The sequence below is a fragment of the Scardinius erythrophthalmus genome, assembly GCF_964197995.2.
Source record: "Scardinius erythrophthalmus genome assembly, chromosome: 2".
Classification (NCBI taxonomy): domain Eukaryota; kingdom Metazoa; phylum Chordata; class Actinopteri; order Cypriniformes; family Leuciscidae; genus Scardinius; species Scardinius erythrophthalmus.
In genome coordinates, this window is record NC_138222.1 from 5,459,352 (window position 1) to 5,474,895 (window position 15,544).

General features: G+C 36.4%; 3 protein-coding genes across 3 annotated transcripts in view; 1 reads left to right on the forward strand and 2 right to left on the reverse strand.

Moving 5' to 3' along the window:
• Positions 1–15,544, forward strand: part of LOC308687271 (apoptosis regulator BAX) — a 423,052-nt gene that overhangs the window by 326,980 nt on the left and 80,528 nt on the right. The gene's annotated exons all lie outside the window — the stretch shown is intronic.
• fadd (Fas (tnfrsf6)-associated via death domain) lies at positions 1,362–8,187 on the reverse strand. Its single transcript, XM_081356285.1, has 2 exons — positions 7,625–8,187; positions 1,362–3,684 (listed from the first exon to the last, which is right to left on the reverse strand). Exons 1-2 carry the CDS (start codon positions 7,923–7,925, stop codon positions 3,413–3,415), a joined length of 573 nt encoding a protein of 190 aa, XP_081212411.1. The 5' UTR covers positions 7,926–8,187; the 3' UTR covers positions 1,362–3,412.
• ano1a (anoctamin 1, calcium activated chloride channel a) overlaps positions 9,727–15,544 on the reverse strand; it is a 52,936-nt gene continuing 47,118 nt past the window's right edge. The window contains exons 22-25 of the mRNA XM_081359720.1: positions 15,418–15,470; positions 14,541–14,725; positions 14,353–14,458; positions 9,727–11,086 (exon numbers count right to left, since the gene is read on the reverse strand). Coding sequence (XP_081215846.1) covers positions 10,889–11,086; positions 14,353–14,458; positions 14,541–14,725; positions 15,418–15,470 — 542 coding nt within the window. The 3' untranslated portion in view covers positions 9,727–10,888. The remainder of the gene's footprint in view (positions 11,087–14,352; positions 14,459–14,540; positions 14,726–15,417; positions 15,471–15,544) is intronic.

The window sequence follows — 15,544 nt, forward strand, 5'->3', positions numbered from 1 at the left end:
CTTTGTTTCCTCAGCCAAAGAGAAATTAAGGTTTTAAAGAAAAACATTTACAATGTTTTTTTCCATCCAGTGCAAGTGAATGGTGCTCAACTTAGGCCATTTTTGACAGTCCAAAATCCATAACTTCAAAATAGTCCAGTCATTTTATGAAAAAAGGTTGAACAAATTGCAACAGAAGCAAACTCAACTGATTTTGTATCCTCAACATGTCCTGAGTAAGGATAAAAAAGTCCCGAAGAATCCCATTAGGGGAAAGTTTTGAAAAAGACCCAAATATAGCCTATTAATACGCCTAGTCATTCTTTTTCTCACGTGAATAGGGTACAAATTTTAACCTTTAGATATCACCATGAAAATTACTGAGTTGATTACTTACATCAAGACAAACAACAAATGTATTACAAGTTTTTTGAAATTGGTTGTTAACATGGACAAACGGTGCAACATCCAATTATGTGCTAATTTGCATAAATACCACAACAGATCTAAACATTGGGTAAAGCCAGGTGAAAATGTCTTGTTGAATCTTGTTGACATATAACAGTAAAATACTAAATGTTAAGGTCTGAATGGAACCCATTTAGGCTACCCATGAGCATTAATACATAGAGGCAGGCAGAAGTACTTTAGAAAGCAGCCTTTATTCATAAGAGATTGGGTTTGGAGCTGGGTCTGTGGGACTGTTTCTGGGGGACGAGTCGGAGGGAAGTCCCGCCCCTTCCGTAAAACCCCAAGTGGACCTCTAGGTTGAAAAACCGTCAATGCAAGTGAATGGGAGAAAATAATTATTTTCTGGTCCCGTTTGAATTGTGCCATGAATGTGAACATATGTTGTCTGTGAATTTTTTATATAACTTTTCATGTTACGAGTTTGACAGTATATGGTATGATTCTTCGGCTAGCAGTTGTGGAAAAGACATAACGAGAAAGACTACATGTCGCCTATGTGACGTCACCCCATAAAGTTGACTTTATCAAAAGTCAAAGTCTAACCGTATCAAACTTCTACCCGCTAAATTGTAGAATTCTTTACACGAAAAATTATATTAAAAATTCACAGACAACATATGTTCACATTCATGGCACAATTCAAACGGGACCAGAAAATAATTATTTTCTCCCATTCGCTTGCATTGACGATTTTTCAACCTAGAGGTCCACTTGGGGTTAGCGGAAGGGGCGGGACTTACCAGCTTTATACTGTTATGTCAACAAGAAGTGACGTCACCCAACATCGCTTAGAGCACCTTTAAGTCAGGGCCAGTCTGTAGATTTTGGCCAGTCGGCATTGACAGATTTCACTGAAAACTGCAGTCACAGTGTACGATGGGCACAGACTCGTTTTTTTTATTTTTATTTTTGCTTCAGGTTATGAATCTGTCAGTCATAGGACATCAAACATTTTAGAACATGTTTTCATCATGCTTCTCCTACAAAACGCATGTTTCTATGTGAGTTTGTTGTTTGATTCTGAACGTCTGAGCTCGACTGATGGAACAGAAAAATATTAATGAACGGGAGATTTCCATGTCAAAGAAGGCGGAGCCTGATTTTGTTCAAAATGATTTCACACCAGTTCATTCTTCGATTTCGACTGAAGTATACCGGATCTTTAGTTTATGCTGCCCAGTTTTTCTCCGTAACCATTTACAAAGTCAGAAAATAAGTGTCTTAAAATCTGTTCAGAGTTCAAAAGTTGTCATCTCCTCCCTGGTAAAAAGGTGGTTTTCACGAACAGTTTTGATGCAAGGGGTAGTCGATAACGAAGTGATATGTTATAAATGTTTTATTTTCAACAATATAGAAGTAAAAACAAAATAAGTTGCTGTCATTGACAGACTATTATCTACTACTGAACTGACTGGAACTGGATTCTGTTCACTCAAAGTCACCGTGACCAGACCTTATTGGTTCAACTAGCTAATTTAAATAACTGTCGCTTTAAAAACAATAACACATGAAGTGTGTAAGCACATCTATGAAAGCTTGTTTCCGCCACAGAGTGAAAAATAAAAAAGGTAATTGCGACTTTTTAATCTCACAATTCTGTTTTTGTATCTCCGAATTAGGCTACGTGATATAAAGTCGCAATTGCAGGTTATGAAGTCAGAATTGCGTGATATAAAGTCGCAATTGTGTGTTATAAAGTCAGAATTGCGTGATATAAAGTCGCAATTGCGAGAAAATTCTGACTTTATTTCTCAGAATTGCGAGATATAGTCAGAATTGCGTGAAATAAAGTCGAAATTGCGTGTTATAAAGTCAGAATTGCGAGATATAAAGTCAGAATTGCGTGAAATAAAGTCGCAATTGCGTGTTATAAAGTCAGAATTCTGACTTTTTTGTAAACTCGCAATTGTGAGATAAAAAGTCGCAATAATCTTTTAAAATGTTTTATTCTGTGGGCGGAAACAAGCTTCTATACACATCAGTCTACTCATAATATTGTGTTAAATACTTTGAGTAAATTCCCAAGTTGTGTTAATTTTAAACTACACATGTGTAAAATAGTTTATTTTTTTCAACACATTTTAAGTTAATATTGACACAAAATGTGTAAATTAGAGTGTTACACATATTTTGTGTAATTTTTCTACACATTCCTTCTAAGAGTGTGGCCGGTCCAAACTCAACCTAACCAGTGTGGGACAAAGAGAGATGACTCAAAATAATACATTATAATCTCCAGGAAGATTTCTGGAGGAGCTGAAAACACACGTCAGGTGACGACTTGCTGAAACATGTTCAACAAGCTTGTGTGAGAGTGATTCTGAGAACTGAACTTGCAGCCATTTTGTACAATATCTTAATCTGAGAATTGCTGCAGATGGAACAACATGGTTATTATAATAGATGTTGAACCTCTTGAAAATAAAGGTTCCAAGAACAATTTGGTGTTCCAAGAAAATCTTTAAAAGAACCTTTAGAATATTTAGTGCAATGGATGTCAAAGGTTCTTCATGGAACCATCAATGGCAATTAAAAGCCTTTATTATCTGTTAAATGATCACTCTCTACACTATACATTATTCAATCATACATCATCACAGTCCCTTTATTCATTTGTGTCACATAAAACTAGATTCTTTTCACAAAATCAATACAAGAACAGTGTTGTATGATTAGTGTTCTGTAGAAACTGCACGATGCTTCCCAATGGTGAATGAAAAGTTGCTAATAAGACACATTATTCAATAGATTTCATTTTCTGCAATACAATCATATTTTAATATGTAAAACATATATTACCTAATCGTTTCATTTAACTAGGGTGCACCAAAAATTAATTCAAGAAGATTTAATTTAATTCAGTTCATTTTAAAAAAAGAAATTCACATTAATTCCAAAGCTCTCTCCCTTTATAATACAACCGCTTCCGGAAAAGTCGGAAACAGAGAAAGTGTGATGATGTTCAAAGCTCTCTGAGTTTCTTCTCCACGAGGTCAGCGGTGAGGTTCTGTCTGCAGTCTCGGAGAGCTTGGATGAGCTCCTCCACCCTAGCGTTCTCTCTCCGCATCTTCATCCACACTCGGATGAGTTCCTGGACCTGTTCCTCAAGATCACGGCTGTGTTTCTCCTGGATTCCTTCCAGCTGAGTGGGTTGAAGTCCCAGTTTTCTTCCAACCTGAAGCCACTTTTTGCCCAGATGTTCCACTATTACTGCAGTTGCAGCGTTTATTTTTTCTAAAAAGAGACACAGAAACCATCTCAACATAAAACATAATGCAATGCAATTCAATGATGATTGACAGATGTATAAATAAATGTTCAATAAAAGTCTGACAGATCACATTTGATATGATTGATGCGTTCGGCCTAAGCTTTTCCGGGTCAGTACGTCTACCTTGGGTTGTTTCGGCAAGTGTATAGTATATTTTTTATATATATATATATATATGAAGATATGGGTCACCTTTAAAAGAAGTTGTAAGCTAGCAAAGTTGTAATATAGCAAAATAAATTGGAAATTAGGCATTAAGACCTGCTGTGTGAATGCAGCCGAATATTTACTTTAATACAAATCATTAATTTCACAGCAAAATAACATGAAGAACCATGAGCTGAAGGGCCACATTTTTAGTATGACACTAAAAGGATTTTAGTCAGGATCAGTCAGGCGACAGAAGGCATGTAGTAGTTTCTGTGCATCAGGTTTTTCAGCAAAGTTTTGATCCTGTTGATCATTTAGAAGCTTTATGTAGGCTTTATAAGGTTAATGACTGTAAATTGTATTATATATTTAACAGCATTAAACATGTTCATTATATTGGCCATAGAAAAACACATATATACATGAGCCAAGTTCCTTTCAACTATAGAGCTGGTAAGTCCCGCCCATCCGTAAAACCCCAAGTGGACCTCTAGGTTGAAAAATCGTCAATGCAAGTGAATGGGAGAAAATAATTATTTTCTGGTCCGGTTTGAATTGTGCCATGAATGTGAACATATGTTGTCTGTGAATTTTTTATATAATTTTTCATGTTACGAGTTTGACAGTATATGGTATGATTCTTCGGCTAGCAGTTGTGGAAAAGACATAACGAGAAAGACTACATGTCGCCTATGTGACGTCACCCCATAAAGTTGACTTACCCGTGGTTTTCGCCAACCTCAACGATTTTGTCCTCTCCCTGAAAGAAGGCGGTGAAGTGCACCAAAGACACAGCCATGTTTAGCGGGATCCGTGAGCTAGTGTCCGTGTGCGAGTGGTGGTGACGTTTCAAACGCGTCGAAAGCAGCGAAGAGTTGTAGTCCACAAAGTGCTCTCACACAAAGTCTAACCGTATCAAACTTCTACCCGCTAAATTGTAGCATTCTTTACACGAAAAGTTAGATAAAAATTCACAGACAACATATGTTCACATTCATGCCAAAATTCAAACGGGACCAGAAAATAATTATTTTCTCCCATTCACTTGCATTGACGATTTTTCAACCTAGAGGTCCACTTGGGGTTTTACGGATGGGCGGGACTTACCAGCTCTATAGGGATGCACGATAAAACCGGCACGGCATTGGAATCGGCCAATAAAAGCTTAAAATGTAATAATCGGCATCAGCCCGATACGAAATAATTATGCCGAAATGCCTTGCCGATAATATAACGCATTATATACCGTGATAAACAAATAACTAAGTTACTTCTGTATTTCAATAAAGCAGTAATTGATGTTATCAAATTTTATGGTCAGGAGCTATGGCTTGCATGATAAATAAAAATCACAAATGACACTTGTAAATTAAATAATTTTATATATACAATTTAGTTAAACAATACACAACATACAAAAATAGACAATATACAGGCGTGTTATTTACAAATGCAACCGAATGTGAATAGGTATGCTAAATAAATATGAGTATAAATAGTGTTGTGTACAGCACAAGTGGAGGCGTTTAGCGGTTCGTGAGGTAGATGGCCTGAGGAAAGAAATAAGATTTGAAAAATATTGGCAAAACTCCACTATCGTGCATCCCCACTTTCAACCAACATCCCCAATCCTCCCATAATACTGAAAATATGAGCAATTACAAGAAATGAAATAGAAGAATGGAACTCAAAATCTGTCACTATGAACTATTCTAATATAGCCTAATAGTTATCAGTGAAAAAGATACAAGTTATCGGATTACGTTATAGTATGTATAGTAAAGTAGAACAACTAAAATATAACTACATAGGTGGACCAGAGCCAATGATTTTGTATGAGTAAATATATATATATATATATATATATATATATATATATATATATATATATATATATACATACAATTGATATTTTCTCATTGTATTTGTCTTATCTTATAATTTTTGCGTAGAATCAGTAAAGCTGTTTGTCGTTAGGATGACAAGTTTTAAAAGTTAAACTTTTCAGGCATATTTGAATGTTTAGATTGATGAGCGCTGTTAGACCACGAGGCAGATCAATGTCAAAATGATGAATTTACGAATCAAATAAGAGTGAATGTGCACAAAACTAATAAATTATTTGCAAATACCTTAATTTGAATAAGTCATAACTACAATTAGACCTATATATATATATATATATATATATATATATATATATATATATATATATATATATAAGCATTATTTATCGGCCAAATTTTCTTATAAGTCAGATAATGATAACATTAAAAATTTACATCTATTGGCAGATAACATATGGTGGCCGATATATCGTGCATCCCTTATTTATATTAGATAGCTTACCCATTATTCCAATGGTGACAGACTGTTCCTTTCTTCTATTTCATTATGTTAAACACACAAGCACAAAAGTGGAACTTCGTCTATGAGGACGTAGGCTCAGGGCCGTTTCTAGGCATAGGCAAACTAGGCGGTCGCCTAGGGCGCAAACAGCTGGGGGGCGCCATTGAGAGCCCCCACCACACCAAAAGATTTTTGCCCAAGTGAGTGGAAGAAAAATCCTTCTTTCTTTACATTTCCGATAATGGAGCGTATATTTGCACTAAGTGCCTGTCTTTTTTAGCAAAAATACGCCCACTACTATATATCTACAGTGGCATAGGTCGTAAGGCGTGAGGTGCTTGAAAGTAGCTTTGGATGCGTTCGACCTGAGTTCGAATCCGCCTTTTGCCGAAATCGCTCTTCTCCCTTTTCCCAACACTTGAGATGTAAAATTTATAGCCTAACATAAAGGTCTCTAGCGTTATATTTTGTCAATGAATTAAAATCGAAATCAAAAGGCTTTGTGCCTTTATAAAACAGCACAAGACTTTAATTAAGTAGCCTAGACATTCTGTTTGTGCTGCATGATTTAAAGAAAAGTGCGCACTTTGCTCATGCGATCAGCATGGTGATCTGGTGTTTTTCTCCAAAATAAAAGCTCAAGGGTTTATTTCTTGCAAGTGAAGAAATTACGAGGACAAAAGTATTGTAATTTTCAGATACTATAGTGTAATGTAAATTATACTTTTGAAATATTCATTTTAATTTATAAAGTAGCCTACATATGATTGGCTATATGGATTTTACGTCATAGGAATACTTATATAAATCATAAACACCAGTGATAATGTAATGTAGACTGAGACTCTATATCATGATAACTAATGAGATGTTTGAGCCCTCTTTAGTGTCCAGGTACAAGTCAATGGTTTTTCTTTGTTCAATGTGCACAGTTCATGGGTTGAAGCTCTTAAATTTTAGCTCTCAAAGTACCAGATTGATGCATTAATTTAACCTTAAAATGTACAAAATTTTCTTGCGGGGGAGCATGCCCCCGAACCCCCCTAGAAGGATAGTGGAGGGAGGGGAGGGGAGGTCAATAGGAATCTTGCCTAGGGTGCCAAAAAGGCTAGAAACGGCCCTGCGTTTTAAGGAATGAATGTTAAATCGGCTTGCCGTTTCACACACTGGCGATAAGACGGAAGCCGCGAGAGTAAACATCAGTGGAACTAACGTTAAACGATAAAACACCTAGAAATATCATTGACATTACACCCCAGGCTGCCCTTAAGCTATCGTTTCACTTTAAATAAGAGGCATGTATAGAGTTAAACAGAAATACCCTGACTAAATGCCTTATCTGTCTCTTTGCTGTCAGAGAACAGTGTTACATGAATAGCAAGAGTTCAGTAAAATCATCCAAACCTCGCTCTTTCTCGTCCAGTCCATCGGGGATTCGGGTCGCGTGCGTCTCATAATCCTCTATTATGTCGAGAAGAACTTTCTGATCGATTTTATTCAGAAGTGTTCGCAAAGGGTCCGTGTTATTGGGCCCAATTTCAGCGCTTTCGATCAAGTACTCGAAAAGTTCACTTCCCTTATTGACTTTCTCCAGCTTTTTCTTCCCGATCCGGTCTTTGCACAAAAACTTTAAATCCTTCACATTCTCCTCGGAAAGTTTACTGGAGATTTTTAGAAGCATCGCTCTAAACCCGCGCGTGTCCATGATCGGTGTGTTTGGTTTGAACGCTAACACAAGTACAACGCGCTACCGCATGACGCCCGAACGCTTCATCCAACGCTTTCACTTTCAACACTCGCGATCAGCGTGAAAATCCCTCAAATCCACCGCTTTAGTCAGTCAAATGACGCTCGCCACTAACTCACTTCACTTTATAGGTAACTTGCTTCACACACACATGATTCGTTCTTTCGAATCTTGAGTCTTTTTTTCAATGTGTGTGTGTAAAAATGAATCGTTTGAACGCATAGGTGTCCGACTCGTGAACGAATCGTTCTTTCGAGTCGGATTTTTGTACGTTTTTTGTTTTTATTTTATTAAAAGCATTAAAGCAATACAGATAAACATGAGAAAAAAAAAAAAAAAGATACAAAGACACAAATAAGTTGCCAGGGTAAGAAAATATAAATGAACAATGCATTACCTTAAGAGGACAAAAAGGTTGAATATACAGTGTTCAATGCTTTGGGGTTAACAGAGCTTTGGATAGTTTCCATGTATTTGTCTAGATCATCTTTTAATAGAGAAAAGAAAGGTTTAAAGCCAGTCAATTTTTGGAAACACAACTTAATTATGTAATATTGTCCTGTTTTCTCGTTTTGAGCAGTCAAATAAACCAAAGAAAACATCGTTAAAACAGAAAGAAAGGTCACTTACAAAATAAGATTGGATAAAAATGTACAAATCTGAACAAAATATCTCTGTGTGGGTACATTGCCAAAACAAGTGAATGAATTATTCCTAAGGAGAGTGACAAAAACAGCTATTTACTCGTTCACGAATCACACTGAATCAGTCTTAGCGAATCTCGAGTCAAAAACTCGTTGCCTCAATAAGTTCATTCTGAATTTGTCGTTGAGAAACTGTAATAATTCTGACTGAATTTAGAACTGAACAGAACATTCGTAATTATCCGAGAACCAATGATTTGAGCTGTTGAACAAGTTCATTTGAACTGAACCGAGAGAAAATAGCTAATGTAGGCTTATATATCACTGGATGATTATAATTGCAATATCAACACACAAACAAACGAAACAGAATAGTTTTTTAATAAGCACCATATTATTAAAACCTGTATTTCCAGCTTAGAAATGACTTGGTGGAAACCTTTTGAGTGATGATTCAGCTGAGGGCATATTTTTCTGATCCAAAAGAATCGATTCCCAAAATGAATCACTGAATTTTAGGTTACCTCCGTATGGCAAGCCGTTTGAACTTATTCAAGTTATGAATTCTTGATATCAACAATTACATTTTACTAGTTAAAATGCTATTTTTTGATATTAGGAATTACGTTTCCACTAGTAAAAAATGTTAAATCTTGATATATTAACAATGACACCATCATGATTGCAGAAAAAAAATTATTGAAAAAAAAATGCTTTTCTTACTTAGTATTTTTGTCTTGTTTCCAGTCCAAATATCTAAAAAATCAAGATGCATTTGCCAGAAAAGTAAAATGCCATAAGATATTATGTCTTGTTTTCTGGGGAAATAAATCAAAATTAAGTGAGTTAGCTTATTTTTCTTACCCCAAATACTGGCAGATAATTTTTATATTTAAAGGCAATTATGCTATGAGGCTAACGATATCAGAAATACAATTCTTACTAGTAAAGATATTTTTATATCAATCAATAATAAGTTCCTTATTTAACCGGAAGGAGAGCGAGCAGGCAACAAAAAGAAAAAGAAACATGAACATTTGAATTGAACAAGTTTCTTTTTCAAGCAACAACATGAAACTGGCCCTTCCAGTCAGCAAAAGAGTCAATAAACGTGTACGTACCAAATGTATATGACATATTTATTTTAAAAACAGTTCAAAAGCAAAAGTACAGTCATGACTTCCCATTAGCTGTTTTAAAACGCTGAAACTCCATGACGACACAAAAGGCATTTTTTCACAGAGGTAAACAGTATGTGGATGATGTAACAGTCTAAAAATAGGTTTACATTGTACATTTATTAATAAAGGTAGAACCAAAGCCTTTTTGGAGATACATGAATGTAAAAAAAAAAGAATTATGTCGTAGGTGAGGAAAAAACATCGTAGAGTACGTCTTAAGACTGGATTTATATTTTATATTTATATTATATTCATTTCAGTTAGAACCACTCTTATTTATCACGCTCTTAAACACACTTAATTACTTTGAATGGAAGACACATGCAACATATTGTACCAATATATATATATATCGGTTCCATCATCTTTGCCATTTCATCAAAGACAAGAGAAAGAAAACATTCAGACAGGCAGACGCAAAACTCTGTCCATACGATTTAATATTAATAAATGCAGCGCATTTCCATGATTATTAAGGCCTCTTGAAAGTCATGGGTCTCTATGCAGCGAACCCTTTATTAACAGCATTATCAGATGCACTACCTATAAACCCAGCTCTCGCATGCTGCCGGAAACATCAATCGGCATTCTGTCAAAATCGCATTGAATACTAAAAGAGAAAGTGAGGTTGAAGTAACTTTGATTCATTAGTAGTGTTTTATGTCTATGTCTGATAGACGCTAAAGCCTAAACAGAAACATTCATTACTATGACAGTGCAGAACTACGTCTTAGAACCTAAAAAGGAAACGGCATGATATCGATAGTTGCTAATTCACTCGGGCAGAAATATTCTGAATGAAATGTCTAATAATAAAATCATTTAAAAATCCCTATCCTATTAATATCGCAAACATAAACGTTACCATTTCATGTTAAAAGTCCTATAAAAGCATCGTTTTTTGAAGCAGCGATGTGTCACAAAACTACACGATACGAACCCTAGAGCCCTCTTTCTGAACAAACCCGCAGACTGCATAAAGCTGAGAGAAAAGAAGATTAAACAGAGCGAAGACCGAAGGAAATGGTATGCAAATGAGGTGGCAGTCATGTGACCTTCTTCGTTTTGTTCTGAGTTCTGGTGGAGATCAGCGGGTCTACGCCTGTGAACTGGGCCGCGAGCGCAGCGGTTGAGGGCTCGGGTCACCGATGGTGTTCCTGTACTTCTTGCCCCGCTCCTCCTTCATGAACAACTCGACGATGAGGTTCCTCTCCTTGTGTATCTGAACGCTAATGTCCTTGGGAATGTCTGGGATTAGCCAATCCACAAAGTCGCTCATCAGCATTACCACATTCTGGACAAAGAGAAGAGAGAGAGTTAACCTAGAAATACAGTCAAAGCAAAACTTATTCAGACACCAGATATCATTTTTGATTTGTGTTTACTAGTGGGCGCAGGACACTATAGTTCATTTATGGAAGTGATAAACTGTGACATATTATACCCAAAAATTCTTCATACAGTGACTACCTAGCCTGGGTGCCAGCCCGAACCCCGCCCACAACATTTTTTGGTCGGGAAGTTCGGTCTGGACTCGATCCATTGAGGAGTAATTATGCTCGGCTCCCAAAAGGCCGAGCCAATCAAATTGCCAGGGCGGGCTTTAATCGATGATGGACAGATGATCTGCGGTTACGTAATCACCCACGTCATCAAAGAGCGGTTGGGTTGAATTAGTTTACAACAAAGACGACTGCAGCTGGAGAATTGAGATTTCACGAGTTCACACTTACAAATAAGTCAGATAGAATACATGCGTAGGCTATATGAGATGTCACGAGTTCACACAAATAAGTCAGATAGAATAAATGCGTATATGACGTGCTGTCCGAGGAGAGGGCTGTGGGCTCGGTAGCCATTCTCCCCCCATACTCGTATTCCTGGTTGAGAGAGAACAAGACAAGAGTGAGGATTCGGGGTGGTGGAGGGACCGAGGGATGCTGAAAAACTGTCAAGGACTGTTAGGTAAGTTGACAGAGTGAATATGCTTCCTCGGTAACGTTAGACATGGTATTGTTTGATGACAAGTTGATATTGGATTGATTATTTGTACGTGCTCCTCCCGAACTTTGTTTATGAAACATCATGTGTAGATTCCGCCATCGCGTAGAAGATATCGACAGCGCATTCATTTTAAAAGAGGAACAGAGAGCCGCGCCCGCGAGTCCGCGACATTTTGTTGGTTGAAAATATGAATGAAGAGCATGCGTCATTTACTCCGTTGCTCTGATTGGTTGTAGGTCTATCCAATTGAGTGCAGAGGTTTTTTTTCCCCTAGTTCGGTTGAGACACGCCCCATAATCAAATCTCTATGGAGCGGTATCAGACTCACATTCTGACTAGAATATGAGTATGACGAAGTCAGGCTAGTGACTACCAGTAACATTTATAGAAATTTGTGATTAAACATTATTCAGACAGATTTTGCTAAAGTGTTTTTTCTTTAATTGCTTATGTGACCTTTTTACACACAGACTGAACAAAATTAAGCATTGCTTGGTGATTGGTTGAGCTAAATCGGTATTATATAATTGTGTAGTTAAATTAAACAGCTGACAGCTATTCAACATAATTCATTTATGAGACCGTCTAACAGAAGGATGGACAAAACCAGTGAAATATCAACTAATTTCATAACTCTGAGCTCTTGTCATATTTTAGTACCATTTTCTAAACTATAGAGAATAAACTAGAGCCCGACCGATAAAGGATTTTTAAGGCCGATACCGATACAAATATTTGGTGATTTAAAAATCCGATATTCCGATATATATTTAAAAAAAAAAATCCAGAAACGTGTAACAAAACATGAACAGATTTCCCTAACATTAGTTATTTGTCGTTATTTAAGAGTCCTCAGCCTTACTAAAATAATATGATAATGCAGTTTAAAAATAAACTTGTTTGTTTTATTGTCACAACAGAACAGAATATATTAAAGTTCTGATAAATATAATGTATAGAAATACAAACTTAAGATATGAAACTTAAAGTCCTATTATTATTAATATTGACAATAATAATTCAATTATGTAATAGTGTGTGTGTGTGTGTGTGTGTGTGTGTGTGTGTGTAGAACTGATAAGATTGTAAATGTGTACCTTGAAATCCAATGTGAGTCGCTTTTGATAAAAGCGTCTGCCAAATGTAAATGTTATAAGCTACCTTATAATTACAATGCCAACTTGCTTATCCCTTTACCTGCACTCTTTTAATTCTATCCATCTATTCCATCAAGCTACAACAAACCATTTTCAACCATCATTTGCTGCCTGCCTTCTAAAATCTACTACTTAGTGATGCACTAAATACATTATGTGACTCGTTAATGCTGCGGCTAAACGAAGTCAGCAACACACACTTGGATTTCACACACGTGTAAAAGAAAAGCTAGCCTAACTTTTATGCACAGGCTATGTTTGATACTTTTTCTCTATGTCTAAATGTTCACTTCTCGCGTGCCTAACTTACATTTTACAATGCAGAGACTGGAACTACAGATATGCTAGTTATAAATACCGTAATCATTACTTTATTTAGGCAGAATAAGTTCATTGTGATTTCCAAGCTCATTGATGTTAGCGATCTTCCTTGTATAGTGCCCTCTGGTGGACAAACTATGCAGCGCCAACACTCATAACATGGTTGAAGGATGTTTCGTCTGCTTTTATTTTATTTTTTAAATATTCATTTATCGGCCATTATAAATGCCGATACCAATAGTTTGGAAAATGCCTAATATCGGCCCGCCGATATATCGGTCGGGCTCTAGAATAAACTGTGATAATGTTGAAAGTGTCTGAATCAATTTTGGTTTGATTTTAGGTCAAACTGTACCACAAAAACCACAAGAAATAAAGATTAAAATTATCTATTGCATTACAAAAGTAAAGTCTATTGTATAAGCATTAAGCTTTTTTTGCATTACAACATTATTTTCATGACAATTAGGCACATTTAGCCTAAGTGTAATTGAAAAAATAATACTTTAATGTTAAAGTACACTTGTAAGCATATATTACAGTCAGTATAGGTTTCATTAGCTGAAATAAAGCTGAAATATTGGAAACTGAAATGTAATTTAGATATGTTGCCTTAAGTTGAAGTACTAAAATTACTAAAACTTAAATAAAAATAAAGCTAAATTGAAATATTTGGGGGATAAACCTAATAAAACATGACAAAATTTCTAAAACACAAACTAAATTGAAAATATGTCAAGTATCACTAAATAATACAATATTAGTATATAAATAACACTGATCACAGTAGTATCTGAAATTAATTTATGCCCATTTTAATAATGGGTAGAAATAATTAAAATGGACAGTAAAGAAAATTAGATTTTAAATTAATCTTAATAAATTAAATATAATTCATAATTAGTGCTGTCAAATTGATTAATCACGATTAATTGTATCTTAACATAAGTTTTTGTTTATATAATATGAGTGTGTGTGTGTGTGTGTGTGTGTGTAATAGAAAGATTCATCCAGAAAGTAATCAGAAATCAAAAAAGTTATAATTTTGTGATGGGTGTTTAATGAATATGGTTCTGACCTGAAAGACGATGACGAAAGCGAATCGCGCCGCCAGAATGGCCCAGAATTCCCGTGAGAACTCGTACGGCGTGTCAGACCACGGGGGGTCCCTGTAATCTTTATATCTGTGGATAGAGTAAACATTATGAATATAATATACAGTCAAACTGTCCCCCTAATATCCACACAGTGCAACAGCGCGCGCACCTGCAGACGTCGACGCGGTATCCCAGGTGCAGCGGCTCCAGCGGTTCAGTGCCAGGCTGGAAGTGACTGACGTTGAAGTACGAGAGCGTGTGATTGACGAAGCCATGAAGAGTCCCGTCTGGACTGTACATGTACTGGTAGACCAGGCGTGGGATGAAGTCAGAGGTGAAGGAGATCACAAACGCCTAGAGAGGGACACAGGGACACGCGTTAATGCGTCTGTGTGTCTCTGATACTCTGTTTCCTATAGGCTGTGTTTGAAATCGCCCCCTATACCCTTAAATAGGGCATTATTTGAGGAGACAGCCAATTATAGTAGTGTCCGAAACGTTATCATTCAAACCCATAATGCACTGGGTGTACAACCAATCTCAACAGCTAGAAAATACCCATAATGCATGAATGAATTCCCATGTTTCACCAGAAGATGGCGCTCACAGCTCAATCATCCGTTTTCCAAACCGCTGGTCTAATTATGGCTTCAGCATAACATTATACAGGTATAATTTCCTTTTTAATTGATTATTAATTAAGCTTTCTACATGCTAGTCTCAATGACAGAGTTCAAGATCTATCTATTAGTGGAGTAATGTAGGGAATAGGGAATAGGGAATGAGGGTACGGGGGGATTTGAACACAGCTCTAGTAATTGCAAGTCCAGTGGCTGAGATATCTTTCACCTGCTGAAAATGAAGTCAGATCATTTAGAAAAGTTATAGCACACCTGTGTAAAATCATAACTCTGAGTAGAAGCAATATGCTGACACTTAGTTTCCACTATGCATTACTTTGAGAGCTGAGCAGAACACACTTCATGACAGGTTCATCACAGTCACAGATGAAGCTTCAGAACAAACACAGGGAACTGTAAACCTACGTTAACAATGACGGCCACTTTACTGAGTCCTCTGAGAAGAGTGTACCAGATTCCTGAAACACAGACAGACATTAGATTACACATGTGTGTTATATTTGCAGCTGGCTAAGGCTGTAATCCCTAAATC